Here is a 23,233-nt window from a genome sequence, read left to right as displayed (position 1 = left end):
TACAGTATTCTTTAGAAAATGAGCTCAATATTCTTTCAGAGAAATTTCTAGATAAAGTTGTATTTGTAATACATCACTTAAATAGACTTATCTACACTGAAATCTTGGTTCGGTATTTAAGTAACCTTTTGATAAAATGTTAAATAATTTTATTCTCCATGGAAAATTATTTGAGGCTATTAAAAACCAGCTCATTGTTTCTTAAAAACATTATTCTGTAGTAAATTCAAACTTTATAACTGCATGTCTAAGGATCTCTTTCTGAATTTGAACAAGCTTAGTCAAGTGCTACATGTACCAGACAAGGAGACATTTCTGCATTATCATTTCAGTGTGACTAAGGATTTTTTTCCATTTAATTATGAAACTGCTCTTTTTTTTTTTTTTTTTATGAGGGGAAAAAGATCAGACCCAGCCCATGTTTCAGATATTCCTTTGTGTTTTAAAAAATGTAATTATATCACTGAAGAATGACAATCCCTGTGGGGGCAATGTGCAAAACAATCTCATCAAAGGGCATGAAGGGCAGATGTAATATTTAAGGGATTGGTTGGATTTTAAGTCGTGCTCTTATACTTTTAATTGTCCCAACTGATAATAGAAGAAATACACAGTGCAGCATATACCCAGTGTTTAAACTGCAGTTCTATAACTCTTTGCCCCAAAGCATTCCAACCGGGGGTTGAAAGAAAGCTTTTTTATTTGCCTCTGATACAGACATGTCTCATAGGAAACAATATGTCTGTCACTGAACATTTTTGTCACCGTGACAACCTGCCTTGCCATGCTCCCTTGTTTATTGCTGACTGTGCTCTTGTTTCCCTTCAAGGTCTGGCGCACCTGATGATGGGCGACCAAGGTATGGGCTCTGTTCCTTTTCCACTCTGCTTTCAGTGTTTTCTTGTTCTATACCTGCTTTCAAACCACCACAGCAAAGTATGGGCAAATGCTTGCAAATTATGGCTGCAAATGAAATATGTAACTTTTGTTTGGATTTTTCATGTGTTTTCCTCCTCTTTCTTTGTTGGCTTGATTTTGATTTGCTCCTGTGACCTTTATTTTCCTTCATTCCTTACACTGTAATATCTTCCAATAAATGAGACATAAGAAATTGTGATTGAAAAATTCTGTACATTTATCAGCATATGCAGTTAAGGATGATTATAATAGTAAAGAAAAACCAAGACCATCAATAGTTAATGTCTGAAAGAAAATACCCAGTTTAACCTACTATACCAATTAAGAGTCCATTTTTCATCCATGCATGGCAGTTTGGTAACATGCAGACATTTTTGGCTTCTGGCTTCTAGAATGCTGAGTATAGTTGTTCCATAGAATCAATACGTTTTCTGCCTATAGTCATTGTGTATCTTTTTGTGAGAGCTTTTCAAATGAGCATGGGCCTTCCAATTCCTTGCATGTCCTTGCCTTAAAGAGGGGCAGAATTTTCAGAATGTACTGATTGACTCTCCATTTGTCTTCAAAACCTAATTTGTACTTGTCTTGTTTAATTTTCAAAGAGCAGTACATTTACATATATTCATAACTCTTATTGTTGTTTTTCTCTTTATTCTCTTTGTCTGGAAAACCTTTCTTCATGGACCCATTTCATCAAATGCATAGGTAAAAGTAAAGGTATTACATTATTTATTTCTTCCTAATATCATCTGTCTGAAGTACAGTGTGTTTAAGTTATGCAAATGTATTTAGACCTTTGCCATTGGTAATGGGTAGTGGGTGGTAGGTATGTGTGTTAATGAATATTTATGATTTTTAAGGTAAGAAAAATCCATCAAAATGTTTCTGTTTCACACTCCCTCCCCTATTTTTTTTTCTGTTTTTAGAGTGATGTTTTTCATGTCCGCTACTTACATAATTAGTATATTTCGAAATTAGTTGCAGGGTTTGGTGTCAGTTTCTGCAGTATCATTTAACGGTAGTAAAATGACAAGTGCAACCACCATAAATTTATCATCCTCAAACACTGAGCTCTTCTGGAATATACCTGCCTCAGCCTTCTGTATTGAGACATAAGTCTAAGCATGTGTGGCTCTGAAATCATCCTGCTATGCGCTCGTCATCTTCCTGTCTGCTCTGTGTCATGTGTACGTGTTAACTCCATGGTAACCTAAAAAAGGAAATATGGTAAAAGAGACAGACCCAAAGCAAAGCAAGCCTGTTCTTTTTGTATGCATACTAACTTTAAGAACATACCAACCAGCTATATATTCCTGCATCACTTGGTAAGTCAGGCATGTGTACTTTTTGATAATGTGGGTACAAAACTCAGAAGCATGTTTAATTTACTATTCAAAACCATCCACATTGTGTTTTGTGTTATCATTAAAAGGAAGTAGGTGATAGACATTTGTGGCAATTGTGTAGAATAATCTTTAACCATTTTAACTGTGTTTTAGTGAATGTGCCTTTGTTCTCTAGTTTTATTATTATTAGTACTGATTATTTTAAGTACAGGAATGTGTCTTTTCCTTGAATTCCATGAATCTTTCTTATGCTCTAAATGTTACTATACTGAAGTGGGACCAGAGCTCACAATTCTACACTTGCACATTTGTTATCTAGTAGGCAAACTTTTCTGCTTGAAAAAGCATCTGAACATGAGCCAAGCAATAAGTAATAAATGATATCAAAGTTTTAAACATGCTAAGTAGAGCTTTAGAAATAAATGCTGTTTGGATACTTCAAGTCAATAGCATATGCTATTGTAGTTTTTGTTTTGGTCAACCATTTCCAGTAATATAATTTACTGTTATTTCAAGTCTCTAGCAACTATGCAAGTGACCATATGCATCAATTATGTCAAAGATTTTGTATATCATTTGGGGTGTTTCCTAAACCTTTTTTTTTCCATTGTCTGCTAACTCTTAAGTGGCTATTTTCCACATATTCTTTAGTACATGCATTCAGGGCTGAGAGTGATATAGAGGGTAGAAATACATAGATAGATAGATAGTTAGATAGATTGATAGATAGCTATGTGCAGTTTTACTGGCATAGTAAAGTATATTTGTATATATGCATATATATGTGTATGAATGTGCATATACACACATTTTCTATGTGTATACACTCATATTCAGTGTGAAAAAGTAACCTCTTAAATGATTTTTTAATTATATAACCATTTAGCTCTACATATGTTTATATTGCTGATATATTTACTGGCGTATTTAATGTTGAGTGTCACTTAACTTCATTCAGTTTTACTATGTAATCTTAAATGTTTTCTGTTGGCATGTGTGGCAAATATTCTATTTTCATTTCACCTGTTTTCATCAAATTTTATTCCACAGTCAGCCCAGTGCTAGAAAGGACAATAATTTGATTTTCCCATTGCATTGTTTCTCTTTGTTTTTTTTTTCTTTTTTTTGAGTTAATGGAAAATATGTGGAGACAAATGCTTCAGGATTGTACAGCGATGCAAAGATTTTGGAAATATGAGCTTACAGCACAAATCAGTTATTTTACTTTGACCAGATTTAACACCTATCTTATGTATACCTAGAATTAAACTAGTCAGTTTGTAGTCAGTTTTTGACTCCTTCAACAGGTGACAAAAGGCAGATGCTTATCAATGGGAGATCTTGTTCATGTTATCTTTACCTTTTTCTGAATGTCCTCCACATTTTGTGACACTCTCTGTGGAGCAGTGAATTTAGGGAATGAACCTCCATGGACTAATATAATTTTAATTTTGTGAGTCAAGAAGTGAAATTGGATTCAAGAGCATCATCATTATCATTTTGATTTCTTCTACATGAACTCATAATATTTCCTAAATTTTTAAATGTCCACTGATAGATGAATACATTTCATTTAACAAAAATAAGTGACACATGTAAAAAAAATTAATCCTCTTGATAACCTTCACCATCCTTTTCTCTCTCCAGGGGTAAGCACTGGTATTACTTTTGATGTACCCTTCCTGAGTTGGTATGCATTCTTCCATATTCCTTAGTGTCTCAGAGTTTGGAATTATCAAAATATTTTATCATTTGGACAGGATGACAATAGCTAACTCAGGTGAAGACATGACAGGGATCATTGCTCTGTGCTGGCAGAATCACCATGAATAAAACCCAAACTATCTCACTTTGTCCATGGACCATAGGGCATAGTGTTTTCAATTGGTTATTCTGTTTCGAACTTTAGTGTTAATCATTTGGATTTGTTTTCATGATTTACAGTTAAGGATATGTCACCCTTAAGTAGATACAATTAGAAATAAACTTCATTTTAATGAGTTACAGCTTTCTTTTGGAGAGCTGAAGACAGAAAAACATACTGCTATTGGTTGTGGGTAGATGGATCCAAACAGTCTTCATGAAATTTTCTTTGATTTTTTTTTTTTTTTGGCTTGCAATTTGTCAATGGTATTGTCACTAAGATCACTAATAATGATAATTTTACTCTCCTTTTTACTTAGAACTTGTTTATTTGCTCAAAAATTTATTGTTTTCTTCTTTTATGTATGTTTAACTGTTCATTTAATTTAATAATTTTGTTTGATTGCTTACTTTTTTTTGGCTATCATGATTGTCAAAATAAAGTGAATGGCTGTTAAAATTAGGAAAAGTCCAAGCAAGTTATACATCAAATCCAGCCATTATAGCTGGTTACTGGCTGAGGAACATAGATTAATTATTGTCTGTTAAGTGTTGGTGGTTTAGTTAGATGTGTGTGCTTTCCTTCACAATGATCATAATTGTGATTACATATTTATATGTGTGATTCTACTTAATGCCAACTTTTCCTAGTAGAGTGTAAGCTCCATGAGGGCAGGAAATTTGTGTTCCTTGTTGACCATTGTGTTTCCAAGACATTTTTCTTGCTGTATCTTGAATTTACCATTTTCATGACCTAAGTATTTAGCGGAACCTTGGAGGGGGAGAAGGTCAAATTGAACAAAGTAAGGGGTGGAAAGTAAGAAATTTATTCAAATACTGAGGCAAGTTGTAGCAAACGATTGTATGGAACCAATCTGTCTCTAAACTTTTTTTTGCCTATCTTTTATAACCTTTCCCAAAGCTGCTATATTTCTTTCAGCAAAGCATTGTTCTAATATCACCTTCATATGACTAAACACACAAAGCAGTAGGTCTTGTAAGGAAATAAAGTCAATATATTTTTGTATTTAAGGTTTTTCATGTTTTTTTTAAATGTCATTTGTTGTCATGTGATGAATAAAATTTACTTTTAGACTTTCACTGTTCATGAATTATCAGGTACATGAATTTTTTTTCCTGAAATTTTGATCATATATTATGTGGTCACTGTGAGGTTTTCCTTTCTTTCCCCACCCCCCTCATTGTTTTAACTCTCATGTATCATAACACCTCTATTTAAATTGTGTATGAATAGAAAGCTTTCAGAAAAGTCTTGTCTTATGAATGTATTTGATATCTTGCATTTATACAAATAAATATTTGTAGCATATTTTCAAAATAAATGTTTTCATTCCATCAAATGATTATTTATTATTTGATTAGCCATTAGTCTTGTTATTAAAAGTCCAAAGTATTATAAGGCAAACATATAGTTACACATTTTAAAAGTGTATTATCCTTTTTATATTAGTGAAATGTAGACATAAATTTAAATCATTTATAAGGAAAATAGAAATAGATTTTTCTCAAAATAAATGTTATTAATATATGTATGTAATTGATTCTTTTATAATTAATTGGTAAGCAATATTCATATTATCATGGGTTTTAAAACTTTATCTGCAGTATCACATAGTTATTACTCTATTATAGTTGTTCTTAAAATAAATTTGATATTAATTTTAAGAGATGGATAAACCACTTGGTGTTTTCACATTTTTTTAATTTGTTTCTGTCTTAGTCCACTCAGAGGCTGCTATAATAAAATACCATAAACTAGGTAGCATATAAACCGTTCTGGAGGCTGGGAAGTCCAAGGTAAAGATTCTGGTATATTTGATGTCTTATGAGGGCCCATTTACTGTCTCATGGAAGGCAGTCTTGCCCTGTGACTTTACAAAGTATTATCTAGGATGGATTAATTTCATTTTAAGGCAGTAAAATGCTACACTACAACTGGAAAGCACTATAGTATGGTGAGTAAAAGTCATGACCTCATGAAATCTGAGTTCAAAACCTATATTTGTTCCTTACTGACCTAGAGTAAATAACCTCAAATATTTAAAGCTTATGAGCTATAATATGGGCTGGTAAAAATAGTCCTCTATTGAGGGCAATGTTACATGACAGATTACAAAATTACTTAGAAGAGTTTTAATTAATGGTCATAACAATAACAAAAAGTATCATGCATATTTGAATTAAATGTTTGGAAAATGGATGATCAATGATCTGTACAAGTTTAATAAAACAGGAATGATATCTTAACAACTTACAACTGTCGTGTTATTACCTGATCTTTTGATTCTGATATTATTTTAATTAAATGAACTTTAGCACACTTATGGTCCATAATGCAGAGTATCTGTGCAATAAAATGTTTGAGGTTATTATTTCTGCAGTTCTTTACACTTAATCTTCTCTTGAACAAAATTGAGCAGTCACACAGTTAACACTTTGAGAAAACCTAAGAGTTCATTGGCAAAGTGCCACTTTTTAAAGATAAATTTAAGGATTGAAGTGGATAGGGAAGTAAATATTTTTTCATAGACTGGAATGATATCCCTTATAGAGTGGTAAGCTACTAACCACCTATTCACCTAAAGATTGAATTTTTAAGGAGAAGCTAATTAGTTACTTTTCTTATGTGTCTGTACTGGAAAAATATAATTCATTACCTTGAGATACTTAAGTAGTTGGCTAATATCCTCGCATCCCTCAAGATTTTGCCACATGGTACTTTTCAATGAGACTTATTCTAAACACTGCTTGATACTACAATCTGACGGTCTTCTGAACTTCCTTACAGATATCTAGTTTCTCTTCCACAGCAATTTTTGTCTCTTATCATAATTTTTGATTTTCATTTTTGCTTATTATGTGTCTTCCTCTCACCAGAATATTAGCTCTGTGAGGATAGAAATCTTCACACTGCCTTGATGTCTCTTAAGGACCTTTAGTATAGTGGCTGGACAAGTAGGTACACAATACTTGTTTAATGATGGGATTGCTGATTAGCTAAACAAGTTTGTAAATTATCTTTTTTAAAATTTTACTTTGGATATTATTTTTGCTTTCTCAAAGTACACTAAGTTACAAATTTCTTTTTCCTTTATGCTCCAAGGTAAAGCTTCTTATGAAAGAAAAACAAAATCAATAAAACTAGAAGTCTTCTCATTGAACTGGGGGTGAGGGGAACCAATATTGAGCCTTCCTTGATTCCTGTTCAATTTAGGAGGCCTCTGAGAGTTTAACAGAAGTTTGGAAGCTTTCCACAACTGCAAATAGTCAAGCCTTACATTTAAAATTCTTCTAATTATCAAGCTTAAATGAATATTTCTTTAAGAAGGGACCATTAATTCATTCTTGTGTATCTGTGTCTATACAGGTAATAGAAAGAGCTCTGTGGAAATTTGGCAACTAAATAACATGATTCATCGTGACCTTTTTCAAGGAACTATCTTTTGACAATTTGCAACAGAGGGAAAGTTTCAAAGGATGAAGTAAATCTTCTTGTACTTTATGGTCATGTAGCTTATGTTGTGCTGCTCACAAAAAGAAATAGAGTCCTTCTTCTTGGTCCTCAGACAGCTCTGTACATCCAAGGGGCTTTGACTTTTTCCCAGTTTAGGGATAATTGAGCATATGTTTAACTGGATAATTTATTAAGTTGTCCATGTCTGCAGCCAGCTGTCCTCAGGTGTGGAAGCTGCACTGAAGAATTATAATGGCAGGAAACCTCTGAATTAAAAAACATCGACAAAACTGCAGTGCCTAAGGCCATATTTTGTTTATAGTCAGTGTTTACCTGTCCTTTTGGGAGGGAAGGACAGAGAGAGGGAGAGGGTGTGGCGATCAATCTTAGTCAAGTAGATTTTGCTTTTTGTGTGACTATTACACATGGTGGAAAGCCATACCTTTTCAGAATAGAAGTTTTGAAAGTTTTTGACTTTAACAAATTTAATTCCATGAATAATAGCTACTACTTTACCTCTGCATATTCAAATTATACCTTCTTAAACAAAAGGCTTATTACAACAAATGTAGCTTTTTCCTTTTCTCTTGACTGATTTGCCTGTGAATTGCCATGTTTCTATGACCATTCAGCCCATTCAGAACTGGAACAGATGAAGTAATCCCAGTAATTATTAATATTTACTTTCATCCAAATTAAGTGAAGGGATGATGCCAGAGCTGAGACTATTTTCTTTCATTTTAAAATTCTTTTATTACATAATCCAGATACAGGCTATAAAATTATGCCACTGATACAATGAATAAAATGAACTAGAAAATCAAAATAGCTTATGTGTTACATGGGATTTCAAAACTATAGATATATATTTTTTCTTGGCCTGAGTTACCAGGTCAGTTGACCCAGTTTCCCATTTGATTTTCTGAGCTTGGCATTATGAAGTCTGTTGACATTTGGAGAAAATAAAATTATCCATTTAAGGAAACAATCCAATTTAGAATGGGCCAAAGTGCTGCCAGAGGGTTGGAAATCCCCAAGTTGGCCAATTGTGATTCTACATCACAGGGAAACCCTCATTCACAAGCTAACTGTAGTTTTTCACAGATTGCTAGTTTTAAAATGTATAACAAATTTGCTAAACTTAGTGAACAGCTGTGTTCATCTGCGATTATGGTGGTTAGGTATGACGATCTTTGCTGATTTTTTTTTTTTAAAGAAAAGAATGCATTATCTGACCCACAGTCAGCAGGGTGTGCATTTTCAATCACCTTCTCAGCAAGGGAAGTTGGATTTGCACTGACCCATCTGTAATTTCTTTGACCAGGGACATCATTTTCCAGAAGATGAGAAAACTTAGAAGTCACTCAATGCAATGGAAGAACAGAGAAATCAACTGGTCCCAAAGAAAGCTTACACTTGAACTGATGCATGTGAGGACTATTCTTTTTTCTTCTGTCCTCGCATTGTTTCTAAGAGCAATATCAATGACTTCTCAGGCTAAATTTCTGTTTGATTTTCCTCAGCTCCTTCAAGTATGACATTTCCTAACTAGAGGAAATGCAGAAATACCCTCTCCAGAGGACTTCTTTTTAAATAAGTTAGCTCTAGTAGCTCTCTGTCCTGTTAGGGCAACTGCTTAAATCCCAGTACAAACCTTGACATCATTACCTTTGTTTTGATTCAGTGCACCCAACCCCCACAGTCAGCTGGGGCATATTTTTAAATACACAAATCTTCAAGGAACTTAACATAGAATTTTATTCAGTAGGTCCGTGGCAGTTTGGAATTTTGTACTTTAAAAAGCAAGTACAGAAAACAAAACAAAACAAAAAATTCATCCCCTTTCCCAGAAGATACAAACCATAACAATTAACTGCTACCAATTGACTCTTATAGCTGGTGGTTTGATCTTCATGGTGATTAGGACTTTTGTAATTGTTTTATGCAGTGATACAAACCTATTAGCCCACTTCATATTGCTTCTGTGTTGAAAAACTTTTCTTGTGAATAAAAGGAATAATTATCTTGTTTTAAGAGAATTCCATATATTGAGAAAGGACTGGAAAGATGTGGTTATTTAATGACCCTTTACCTCTGCAGGGAAAAAATAGTTTTTCACATTAATAAAAATATCACTGAAGTTTCTCAACCTTGCTATAAAGGTTATTAAAATATTGTGTGGAGTTCAGACCATGTGCTTTAGAAAAGGAAAAACAAAAATGAAATTGAATATATGGCAACTATTGGACTTCTTATATTCTTGCTCACCCGTGGATTCTTTGTACTGTATTTAGAATTGTTCCCAGTAATAGACTGATAAAAGAGATCAGACAAAGAAAGAGTTGAACAGCAAATGCTGAGCTTACATAAAATTTATTTCACAAACATCTGTACACAGTGGGAAAAATTATTATTCTGACTTTTCTCCTTGAGATTGTAATGAAAAAGGCCTTACATAAAAGAGGAACATGTCATTCGTGAAAAAAGATCATGCATTAGGGAGTAGACATTTGGTCTACTGTGGTCTATTAAAAAAGGAAAGACAATGTTCTTTAAGACATTATAGAAATGTCAGGCATAGAAACTATGTGGAGATATATTGTCAGATTTTTAAAAATTCTCTAAAGGAAATGGTTAAAAGGAAAGTTTCCACAGACAAAGCAGGGAAAAGAGTGCTGAAGATGATATTGCCAAGCTCCTGTGGGGACAAGAAAAGAAGATGATTTAGCTACTGTGACAGCAAGATATTATTTATCTCCCAAGTAGAAAAAATGTAGATGGGAAATACAACAGCCTGAGAGGGCCACTTCAAGATCTAGGAAGCTCTGTATGTGGATGGTCGCATATTTCATGTAATTTGAGGGGCACCAGAAATTATCCCCTTGCCAGAGATAAATCTCTTAATTGTCTCAATTTGCCCTGTTGCAAAAAATTGGCATAAAATATTTGAAAGTGGCACATAATTTTAAATAACGTCTCTGTCTTTAGGTAGGGATCTGGTGATAGGGGACACTAGACAAATACATTTAAATGTGAGTGAAACATATCAGACACCATTGTATAACCCTTGAGTTATGTGTGGTCTGCAAAGTAGGAAGCCATTAGCACATTGACATGACCTGAGTCAGGGAGGAAATAGATTCTGATGATGGAAAGAATCTTATTTTTCTGGTAAAGGATTAGCTATGTTAACAGTACACATTTCACCATTGAATACAAAGGCATGTCCACATCAAACATGTCAAAAGTGGATTCTTTGTTCTTTAGGAATAATGTTATACCTAATATTTACCTCATAAAATTATCTAGCTGGATTGTATTTATTAATTTGTCAGTTGCTACTATTCCTATGTAAGTTCCTTACAGGTAGGGGTTTGTTATTTTCAGTTTTTTTGTTGAAGACCTGGCTTAGTACATGAAAGATAACAAATGATCTAGACAAGACCATGGAGATTGGAGTAGAGTAGATACACATGCAGACCCCAGGTTCACTATTAGTTATGTTGCCTTAGGACCGTTATTTGACCTCTCTAAACCTCATTATACTCATTTGCGTTATAAGCAAAAACATCTCTTTTTATTATGGAGATTAAATATAAAATATCAATAAAGCATATAATTTATTTCTAGACAATAGCGTATGCTTACCTGAAGATCATGTGGTTGAGTGCTGGGCATTTATTCATGATTCAAACAAAATGAAATAATTTTTGAGGAAAACAAAAAGGTTTTAACCTCAAGCCATGTAAAGGAACAACAAATGAAAGTTAAAAGTATTTATCCTATGTATCCTATATATTCTATATCATATATATTGAATCAATATGTTGAGAAAGGAAGTAAGGTGAGGGGGAATAAGAGAAAGTGCAAGTGTTTTTTGTGATACTTCCCTTTTACTGTTGAAGAGAAAAAAAAAACAAAAACCAAAAACTGTTCTTGAAGTGAGTTTACAAATACTGACAAGCAAATGATTCTATCATCTCTTTTGACTTGAAATAAGAAAGGCAAGATGTTTTCCTTTAATTTATTTTTTAATTTTCTTGATTAGGGTATTAGGATCCTGTTTACAATGAACTGGTTTTTAGCATAAATCAGATAAGCCTTTTGTTCTACAAAGCTCAGATAGAAAAAGCTCAGTTTGCTTTTGACTTGTTTTGCTTAATTGCTTTTCTTCATTAAAAGAAAATATAATGATGAAAAAATCATAATCCCTTCCTGTCCTTGGATTCCATTCTCGGATGTGCTTTGAAGAGTGAAAAATTATATGAAAGTTATGAGAAAGTGAGATAATTACGAGAGTAAGTAAAGCTTGGTAGGGGACTGGGAGCAAGAAAGTATGTTGTAATATGTTTTAAACCAAGATAATTGTGAAACTTGCTGCATTCAGAAAGTTTTTCAGCATGAAAAATGCCTTAATTCATAAATAATAGAATTGTAGCTTTGATCAAAACTTTAGAAGTCTCTGAGTCCAAATGCCCATTCAACAAACTCGTGTGCTACTTTTGCAATGGTAAAGATCTAAACTCAGTTTGTATGTTCACAAGGAAAATGCAGTCCTCCCTCTCATCTTACTTTCTTTCTTACCTCATAAAGTAATAATTTTTAAAGAAGTAATTCCTAAAATGTTGTTCTTTATTTTAATTAAAATCTGCCTATTGAAACTAGCACGAGTTAACCATCTGCATGTTGTTATTGTTGTATACTAAGATATATACTGAGTTTCTCCAGTGTGCTGTGCTCGGAACTTTCAGTTTAGCTGGAGTTAAGCACAGTATGTCTAATTCCTCATACACTCTTAAAAAACAACTTTCTGTAAATATATACCACCATACCCAAACCCCGAGTTTTCCCCCAAAGTTTACATCTTTAGTCCCTAAAAATCATCCTTCACAGTGTTGAAGCCCTTCCAAGCTCTTAGCTGGCCATTTCCTTCTCTGGCTCTGAATGTGCTCTAATTGTCCAGGTATCTCTTGAAGTCAAGTTCAGAAATGGATCACACCATCTTATATGGCTGAGCAAGGCATACTACAGTGGAAGTAGTTTCTAATTCTGGTAATGTTTCTGTTTTTGCTGCCTAAGGTCAAAGAGTGGTGTGTGTGTGTGTGTGTGTGTGTGTGTGTGTGTGTGTGTGTGATAATCAACATAATCATTTTGTTGAGTTGTACTGAACTTTTTTTATAAGCCAGCCTTCCCATTCTCTAAACAGTCCATTATTGAGCTTGCTTCTAGGAAACATATTTGATGAATTCCAACTTCAATCATTAAAAAAAGAAATTAAGAATTCACCAAATGTCCTATTCAAGAGATGATGAATCAAAAATAAACAAGGTATTCTGTCTTAGAGAGATTTGTAGCTCAATAGGTGAAGATGTTTTACATGCAAGTCTTATCAACTGTTAAAATCCTATAAAAGAAATTATTTCCAAGGATCAACATCATTCTCCCTTATCTGAGATTTGTTTAATCTTGGCTGTTCACCAGACTGACATGGTTGAGTCCTGTATTAATTTTCTATTGATATCATAGCAAATCACCAAAAATTTAGCAGCTTAAACAACACAAATTGACATTATTCTTTTGTAAGTCAGAAGTCTGACATGGGTCTCAAGGAGTAGATTGTATTTCAAGCTCTAGGAAAGAATATGCTTTTTTCCTTTTCCAGATTTTTGAGACCCATCTACATACATTCCTTTGGTTGGTGGTCTCCTTCTGTCTTCAAAGCTAGCAACCTTGCATCTTTCTAGCCATTCTTTTGTGGTCATATTTGTCTGATTCTCTCCTGCTTCCTCCCTCTTGCACTTAGAAGGAATTTCTAGTTACATTGCACCCAGGTAATTCAGGGTACACTCACTATCCTTAGGTCAGATAATTTGCAAATTTAATTATATCTGCAATCTTAAGTGCCTTTGCTTTTTAACTTAATGTATTCTCAGTTCTTTCTATGGATTAGGGTATGGACATCTTTGGGATGCCATTATTTTGGTCTCCCATAGATAAAAACATTTCGAGCAGAACATTGCAAATACTCACGGAACTATGGGAGAAAAGGGCTTGTTCTAAGAATTGGAAGCAATTGCAAAAAGAAAGCTAAAAGGTACAAGTGGTAAAACAAATAAAGGTCAAGATAATGAAAGAACAAGATTGGATTTGTCTTTTACAAAAGATTATATAGACAAGAGCATAGATTTGAGGAATGTAAAATTAGAAGAAAGGAAACATCAAAGCAACCATGGCACCAGGAGCTTTTCTTGAGCATCATTTAACAAAAGTTGCAAGAGATAATGGATTAGATACATATTAGGGAGTTGGTTCTATGGCATTTGTTGATTGATTAGTTGAAGGAATAGAGGCAATACTAAAATTAAAACTGACCCCTATCATAAGCATGCAGGTAAATTGTAATTTTATTTACAGTGTAAATTTTTGAAAACAAAATCAGGGTTGGGAGGAAGTGGAGGAAAAAAATCTGATTTTCATTTTAGCCTGTGATGTAACCAAACTATGTCAAATCTTGATTATAATTCCATCTTGTGTCATCTACAAACATATTCATCTACTTGATAGTGTTTTTTAAATAGATAAAAATAAGGTGGAGAATTGACTTACCAGAATGCTACTTGTGACCACACTTCAAATTCTAGGTACATTAATCAGAATATACTATGTAACAACTTTAAACAAGATTTCATTCTGCAATTTTAGCCAGCTCTGTTTTCTCTGCATGTTCTGAAACACATCTTAAGAAATTTAGTCAAGTGCATTGGTCAAATATTGACAGGCTCACGAAGCAATTTTGGGGAAGTTATTTGTATTTACAAGTGTATTTAAGTAATTTATTCATTCAGTTTTTCACTTCAATAAATGCATTAGTTCATTTTACTCTGTGTATCAAGTTCTGTTCAAAGCCTTTTGTGGAATTTAAACTATATCAGGTTTATAAATGTGCAAAAATTAGTGGCCACACAGGAGAGCAAGAGATAAATTTTTACTGCAAAAAAGGCAAGTTCCCAAAGGCAGTAAAAGTTGAAGGAAAGAGGTGAGAATTGAGATGGTAACATTCTGGTCTAGAAAGTTTTTGACAGCAAGTGACCTGTCTGTATTCCCACAGGGTCTGAAATTCTCTATTACATGCCTTAACCAGATTCAAATATTTATATCTCTCACCAGTACATAGATACCTGAGTTTATGATCCTGGATTTTGAAACTTATTTTGGAATCTATACACAGCCAGTTACTGTCTGTCCTCTCTGTAAGTATGTATATGTGTTGGGGGTGGGGGATAGGTGGTTTGTCATTATCAGAGCCCCACTTTAGAAAGATATCTTAATGGCAGAATCATAAATTATAGTTGAAGAAGGATGGGATCATGAAGGGAAAATAAATGAGATAGGAGTTTGTAAACTAGTTGAGGTAAAATATGATGGAGAGTTGAACTGAGATCCTTGGGAAAGAAAAATTAGATTCAATATTCCTTCAGAGCATGGTCTTGGTCTTGTTTTTTCTTGCTTAATATGGTAATAGGCCAAGAGTAGATACTTATTAAATAAGTCGATGAAGACTTTGGAAGAGTTGAGTTTAATATAAGAGGTGAAATAAATGAAGGTGACTTTAAGAACCCTAATATAAGTACCTAGAAAGTCCATGCTTCTGAGAGAGAATGGAGGAACAGAGCTTTCTTCTTAAATCAAGTTCTGAGAAGACACCCAGCAGATGAAAATAGGACTATAATCCTCAGGATAGACAGGTAGAATGAGTTGTAAATTATAGTATTGAAGGAGAATCTGAGAAGGGCTGAGTGGCTGAACTGATAAGAGCACTTATCAGGTGTGAGGCCCAGTGTTCAAATCCCATTTCTATCAAAAGAAAAAAAGAAAAAGGAGAATATGACAAATTTAACTGAGTTTATTTCAGGCCAGAATAAAAATTATCAAAACATAAAATATGCATTACTAATCCTTCTTTAAAGAAAGGTCAGATTATTTTGGTCAGGTTCATTGTTTTATGAATGGTGAAACATAGAAATCATGAAGCATTTTGTCCAAGGTTAATCAGTAAATCAAAGGAAGATTTAGTCATAGAACATGAAAGGATGTCTTTACATTATGACACATTACTTCCTTGCCGTCTACTGCCCAGTCCACTGTAAATTTCCACACTGACCCCTTTTGTACTTAGAGCCATTTTAATCTGTTTTATGCTCCCAGATCTGAAGTTAGATCTATTTGGAAGATTTCATTTGGAAGGGTTAATTAATACTTGGGGATTTAAATATAGCTTTTCTAAATTTGAAGACCTAATAGAGACTGAGGCTGAAAGAAAGCTTAATGCTAACCATGTGTTATGGTGCATTACCTCCAGATTCTCAGGAGGTAAAGGCAGGAAGATTATGAGGCAAAAATTAAGGAGACCCTATCTCAAAAACAAAATACAAACAAAAGGAGACCCTATCTCAAAAACAAAATACAAACAAAAGGGATAGGTACTTGGCTCAAGCAATAGGAATGCTTATAGGCCCTGGGTTCACTAATTGAGACAAGAAGAAAAAGAGAGAGAGAGAGAGAGAGAGGAGAGAAGAGAGAACCTCATTTAATTTAGAGTATTTTGGCCCAACCACCCTGACTGGTGTTATTGTTTTGAGCCAAATTGCTGCTATGAAACAATTATATTTTTCAGTTCTAAATTATACAGATGACATAAGGCTAATGGATTTTAAGTGCTACTTTATGGAGCCTGAGGGTTCTGCATGGACATCCCAGGATGACTGCTAGGGATTGAGTATAAATCAGGGCAGGACTCAGAATTCCTGCTCAGATTCAGAGTGTTATATCCTTTTACCTGCCTTAATATTAGGTTTTCTCCCAAGATTGATTTTTTTATATAAGAAATGTCTCTTATTTCAAAAATAATTGAAAATTATTGCTAGGGAGTATTAATCAAGGACTACAGCCAGCATTTCAGATCTTATCCTTTGGAATTTTTGGATTACATGAAAATACTCCAAGTCCCATTGCTTCAAAGGTGTAAATCATACAAGTTCAATTTTACCATAAAAGTACCTTGGAGCCCTTTAAGCCTGTGGTGAGCAGCATCACTGGCCTTCACCAGCACAGCTCCCTCTGCTTAAGGGATTCCATATTTTCACAACTGTATGTGAGGCTTGCCACTAAGCACGAAATACAAGCAGGCCTTGTGATATTCATTTTGAATGCAATTAAAAAAAAGTGTTCATGTGTTTTTCTCCATCTCTATTTGTTTCCATTGCTATTTAAAGCCAAGGTTTTTTTCCTGTTATAATTTACAGAGTAGTGATTCAGAAGACCAATAAGACATTTTAGAAGGTACTGTGTTTATAATATAGTGCTATATGAAAACCAGAAGTCAACACACACACACACACACACACACACACACACAAACAATCTCTTCCCAATGCATCTATAAAAATCATGCTATTAAAGTATCATACTTTAAAAATACACAGTTTTCTTAAAGACCATTAACCCAATAGAAATAGCTGTTATTCAAAAATTGTTTAACAAGATTAATGTCTTTGTATAGCAAGATTGAACTCAATTGCCATGTTGCTTAGGTTGAAGAGTTATCGTCAAAAATGCTAAAGACAGAAATAGTTAAAGTTTAGGTTAGAATGGTCTGGGTGGCAAATATTTAGAAAGCAGAAAGAAATTAAGAGATTTCAAAGAAATCAAAACAAAGTTCAGTATTTTACTTTAGATTATCTTTCTTTTCAAATATTAGCCCTGTGTCAATAAAAATAGCTTTATTTCTTGCATTTATATTATTTTACAACATATGGTGATGGTTGAGAATAAATTTCCAATATTTTCTTAAACATCATGATATTGTAATTTTCTACTTTTCTCAGCAACCCATCCTTTATTCATAAAATTACTTTTTTGATTTTTAACTCTAACTCCACTTACTCTTCCTTTCTTTATCTTTTCCAAATTGTATAAGCATTAGTAGTTCTGACTAAGGTGAGGTTACAGAATAATACATTAAATTTATATATTAAAATAATTTTGAACTTTTTTGTGAGTGTGTGTGTAGTATTAGACTTGAATTCAGGGCCTTTTACTTACTCTACCTCTTGAGCCATGCCTCCAGTTTTTGCTTTAGCTAGTTTTCAAATAGGGTCTTACATTTTTACCTGGGTCAGCCTGGAATGTGAGCCTCTTATCTCTACCTCCCATGTAGCTGGGATTACATATGTGTACCACCATGCCTGGCCTATCAATTTACATGGGGTCTTGCTAACTGTTTGTCAATGCTAGCCTCAAATCATGATCCTCTTGATCTCTACCTCCCAAGTAGCTAGAATTCACTATTTCTCGACAAATACAATTGTGTTCCACAAATTGAATTAGAGAGTAAATTAAATGATATTGAGTTTTTTTGAGTATTTAACTTTTCCAATATAAGTTAAAGAGATGTTTCTGTTGGAATTATGAATATCCTTCTTTTTGACAATGGTCTTCTTTATATATAGATCTAATTCTTTAATATTTATGTCATCTTTTTGTTGTTTTGATATTTAATTCCTGAGAAAATTTATTTGTATTCTTACTATTTTATTAACTCTAAATGTAATTCAGTGTATTTAAAATTTATGTCTATTTTTTATTTTAATGATTCCTCTTTGGGGATGAAAGGGGCTATGCTGGAGTTTGAACTCAGGGCTTTGCACTTGTTAGGTAGTTGGTCCACTGCTTGAGCTATAACTCCAGCCTCTTTTGCTCTGATTATTTTGGAGATAGGGTTTGGCTTTTTGCCGAGGCTAGCCTGTACCATGATGCTCCTATTTTATTCTTCCTACAGTAGCTCTGATGATAGGCATATACCACCACACCCAGCATTTTACTGTTGAGATAGGGTCCCACAAACATTTTTGCCTGAAGTGACCTGGAACCATGATCTTCCCAATCTCAGTATCCTAAGTAGCTAGGATTACAGGTATGAGCCACCCACTCCCGGCTGTTTTTAATGACTGTCATAAGCAAAATAAATAAATGCTTGGTATAATGAATATTTCTGAGAATAAACTAATTTTATTTGTCTTGGTAATCTTGTCAAAGAATATTTCTAGGTACTTATGAGTGGATTAATGTTATTTAATAATTCATTGGATTCTAATGTAGACATTTATCTTAATAGTTCATTGAGGTTGGACCTTCTAAAGGAACAAGGAATAGATTCTACATTCATTTCCCAAATGCAATGATTCTAATTCATGTTTTGGAAAGCTGCATGGTTCTCCAGCCACATTCTTGCTAGTATTAAAGAAAGCAATGTTCTGCTCATGGATCTGGTAGTGATAGCATGTGGGAAGTTGTTTAAACCCTTAGCATCTCCTTCTTCAATCTACCATGTATGTGGCAAAGACAGATGAAATCATTATTTAAATACATTGAAAAAAAACCTATTTAACAAATACAAATTAATAGTAGTATCGTTCTAATTCACATTTCCTAAAGAATATGTGGACTATTGGAAGTTCCTTTGGCTTGTTGCTTGGTCTATTTTGGATTATCTAATGGGCCAAATTGTACTTTTTATTAGTGTCCCATGATATTAAACTGTTGTTGAACTCTCCTTGATATTATAAAATTTATTAGAGATCTCTTAATGAATTATTTTCTCGAATATTAATTTTATGCCCAAACACTAGGTGAGAAGCATTGAAAACATAATTAGTGCTTTCTCATCTTTGTTTTCCTTTTTGGATATTAATTCATTCAACTCACTCCATGTGAAATTTATTGAACCTCTTTCTATGGGCTCAGGGGAACTGACAATTAAACAGACCAAAATCATGGTGCTTATATTCTAACTGGTATTAATGAAAGAAATAAGCAAATATATAGCTTGCCAGGAGATGATTTGTGAGAAAGCTAAAGCAGAGAATGGAATAAGAGGATGCACAGATGAGGAAAGAAGTTGTAATTTTACATGAAATTGCAAGGCAAGATTCTCACGTTAGCATGACAGTAAGAGAAGAGATGTGGTTCTTTCTAAGTCCAGTTCTTTTTTCTTAGGAGTAATGCCACTTCCTTTTCAAATGAAGGTATATCAGTCTACCCTGGGTGGTCCTCATCACCTCTTTCTATATACATTATTCCTCCTAGTAGCCTTAGCTGATTTTTCATCTTTAGAACTCAGCCTTCTGGCATATATATCATCACACATTGCCCTTGCTAAGAAATGTGCTGGCGTTGCCTATTGCCTAGCATCTGAATTCTAGACTGTCCTACTTCATTTTTACAGTCTTTAAGAATGGTATCGAGTTACTTCAATTGTCATCCTTATACCAGTTAATAAGTCTGTTTGTGCTCTCTTGAGCAAGTCATGCTCATTTTCAATTACTGTACCCTCCTTTCTACCTGAAATGCCATTCCTTTCTAAATATTTTCCATGAGTCCAAAAGTTTAACTAATAGTAACAAATACATTTTTGTTATAATGCAAGTAAAACTAACTTAGATCTGATAACATCAACTGGAGACTCATCCCAAGGACTGCTGTCCTTAAAATGTGAGTTCCCAGATACTACTCTTCCATTGGAGCATTGGAATGTGATGCAGCAGGAGAACGATGAAGGTTGAGGATTAAATTGATTGGGATCAGCCATGCATTTACAAATCCAACAGTGTTCATTTGTTGTTTGCACTGTTCTGTCACTCAAATGTAAATTCAAGTTCAGATAGTTTTAGTGACTTGTTAATGGCCGTGGAGACCTGATAGTCTTTTATTTACATTGCTTAGTCTCCTCTTTGTCATGTGCAAGCAATTCTGGATTGACTAATTCTGATTATTTTTTGATTAGGTATTATACAAAAAAATGCTACATTTTGGTATCTTTCATGTTTATTCCTTCAGGCAATACATATTTTTAAAAGCTATCTGTGTGTCTAAAGTCATAAGACATCTTTGTAACCCCCAAGACACTTGGAACATTGCTGTAGTTGTGTTCAAAAACCCTTGCTGATTGCTTTGATGTGAAAGGTTTTAGCAAGCTGACATTTATATTTCTTAAATTGCAGTTCATATATTTGACTTAATTCTGCCAGATATCAAAGGTTCTATAATATCACTTACATGAATTATGTCAGGCAAAACATTGTAAACAAGATGATAGAAATTGTTTGTATGGTTTCATATCACCTTTTCCCCTGCCTTCCACAGATTTTCTTTAATACATCCTACAAAATACTAGAAAACACAAGCCCACATCTCTTCAAAGAGGACTTTGATATAATCTGCCATTTTTTTTTATAGTTTTTGGTTTTTTTTATTTCCTTTGTTATTTTCTTCTCTGGTAATCTTGTTATGTCACAAGGTTGTCAGGTCAGTAAAACTCATGGAAAGCAGGGCAAGCTTTTATGAATCCTGTTTGGGAGAGAAGTAAATAATAAGGTCTTAAAATATAGCAGAGTGGAGTATTTGAGTTTAACCAATGGTGTAATGGAAGTCCCTCCTTTTAAGACCCATCCACCTTATTTTCATCATTGTCAAATCATTAAATGATGTTGACATCAGTTTTACCTGAGGCATTTTCAGTGGCATCACATTGCACATTGGAGTGATGAGGACTTCAGAAATTGCAGTGGAATGTTACTAATTCAAATTATTGATGTGCAATTCTGCCCATGCTTGAATTTTGTAGGCTTAGAAGTATATGAAAGATCAGTATTATAAGTTAAACTATTGCCTTAGAGTATGGTTCATTTATTTTAGTGACTGTAGTTTAATTTTAATTATTTATGTCTCTGCTGAATAGTTCTTTGGCAAATGCTCTAGAGAAATATCATCTTCTTCTGAAAGCTGTGTCTGCATTCAGAAGTCTTAACTCTCTGTTTGACAGATATGTCTTTGAGTCTTCTATATTAGGAAATAATTTTCAATCTTGTCTACAGGAATCTGGATTTTGCTTTCTAAAATAGGTATTGTATTCAAAAATCCCATATGACTAGTTAGGCATTGAACTTACTAAATAGAAATCTCTTAATTTTTCTGAAGAAAATTTGAAAAGTTTACTCTTTAAACTGTCACTGTTGGCATACTCTGTGAAAACTTAGTTAAATATGTTTTGAAAGCATTAGTTTCTGGGTCACAACTTATAAAATGTTATTTACATTAAGCAACTAATCTCATACAAAAATTTAAGATTTTAAATGTGGGAATTTAGGAGAATGCAGTGATAAACTCATAAAAGACTATACTAGGATCAAATCTTAGAAATCACACAATATCCCCTTTTCCATTTATTTCTTCTCACTTCTTATGACTATGTGCATCTTTTTGATTTGCCATTTCTTATAAATGTGCTGTAATCTTCATGAATCAAATATAAAAGTCTTTGAAAAGTTTGTCCTTTTTAGGATTATAAAAGTAAGACATATTTTCTCTTATATATCATTCAAAAAGAATTCCAGATAGAAGCCAAAATTGTCTGCATTAAGAAAAATGAAACTAGTTTATACCTGTAATCCTAGTGACTTTGGAAGAAAAGGTCATGAGGATCATAGTTCAAGGCTAGCTCAGGCAAATAGTTCCTGACACCCTATCTCAAAAATACCTAATACACATACCAAAAGAAAGGAAAGGAGGAATGAAGGAAGGAAGGAAGGAAGAAAGATCTAACCCACAAAAAAGTGTCTTAGGTGGTAGAGTGCCTGCCTAGCAAGCATGAGGCCTTGAGTTCAAACACCAGTGCCATAAATAAATAAATAAAACTTTGGGTTACATTAGAAACAGTAAAGAAGTGTTGTAAATCTCTGAAAGGACCAGCTCCAAGAGGAAACAAACTGGCATAGAAAAGCAAAAGAGAACAAGCATAAAGCAAAAGAATCTTCTAAGGAGAAACAGAAAAATTGAGAGATAAAGTTACTAAGATGTGGTATGAATATGACTAAAAGCAATCATAAGTAAATCATAATTTAATAGGAAAATCTATTTTGGAACTCAACAAAATTTCTAGACCTAATGCAAATCAGTTAATAGCTGGAAATTATTGTGTAACCTGCCAAATGTTCTAGTCAAAGCCATAGTAAAAGATGTATTGTTGCCTGATCACCCAATCCATTGTCATCAATTATTACAGCTGCTTTATTGCTGTTTTTGTTAGCATCAAATTTATGAGGGAAAATTTTCTAACAATAAATAGTACAATGTAAGTTATACAGTTTCATAAATCTTGATCATTGCATAAACTTAAAATGACAACATCAACATAGAGAATGTTTCTATTACTCCCAAAAGATTCTTATACTCTTATGTACAGTCCATTGTACATCCTTCCCTGGACCTGAGCAACCACTGCTCTGCTTCTTGTCACCAGAGATTAGTCTTCATTTTATATGAATAGAATCACACAGTTTGTGCTCTTGTGTGTGGCTTCTTTTACTCTGCATAATGAATTTAAGATTCACCCCAAGGTTTGTGGATATTAATAGTTTATTATGTTTCATTGATAAGTAAAATACAACCATGCATTTTGTGTTTATTTCTTCAACTTAATATTAATATCAAGGACTATATTTTCAATTATTATATCCCTATGGTACCTAGAATAGTCCCTTGCACATAGTGCAGGTTGATTGGTTGTTTGACTCAT

At 33.5% G+C, this 23,233-nt stretch overlaps 1 protein-coding gene and 1 long non-coding RNA gene across 44 annotated transcripts in view; both read left to right on the top strand.

Annotated features, from left to right (window-relative positions):
* The window catches only part of Nrxn1 (neurexin 1), a 1,065,367-nt gene that overhangs the window by 95,860 nt on the left and 946,274 nt on the right, over nucleotides 1–23,233 (top strand). For 24 of the 43 annotated variants that reach the window (XM_074049660.1, XM_074049666.1, XM_074049659.1 and 21 more), the window contains one exon: nucleotides 830–859. The exons of 11 other annotated variants lie outside the window; for them this stretch is intronic. In XM_074049660.1, the coding sequence (XP_073905761.1) occupies nucleotides 830–859 (30 nt within the window). Of the gene's footprint in view, nucleotides 1–829; nucleotides 860–1,623; nucleotides 1,636–23,233 lie in introns of all 43 variants that reach the window. 8 more of the 43 variants (XM_074049663.1, XM_074049676.1, XM_074049668.1 and 5 more) reach the window with 1 other exon arrangement.
* LOC141414811 (uncharacterized) overlaps nucleotides 1,645–23,233 on the top strand; it is a 92,898-nt gene continuing 71,309 nt past the window's right edge. The window contains exon 1 of the long non-coding RNA XR_012439683.1: nucleotides 1,645–14,852. This is a non-coding gene — a long non-coding RNA (uncharacterized lncRNA). The remainder of the gene's footprint in view (nucleotides 14,853–23,233) is intronic.

The sequence above is a fragment of the Castor canadensis genome, chromosome 12, assembly GCF_047511655.1.
Source record: "Castor canadensis chromosome 12, mCasCan1.hap1v2, whole genome shotgun sequence".
NCBI lineage: Eukaryota > Metazoa > Chordata > Mammalia > Rodentia > Castoridae > Castor > Castor canadensis.
Note: the sequence above shows the minus strand (reverse complement) of the source record. Positions and strands in the feature narration are given on the sequence as shown.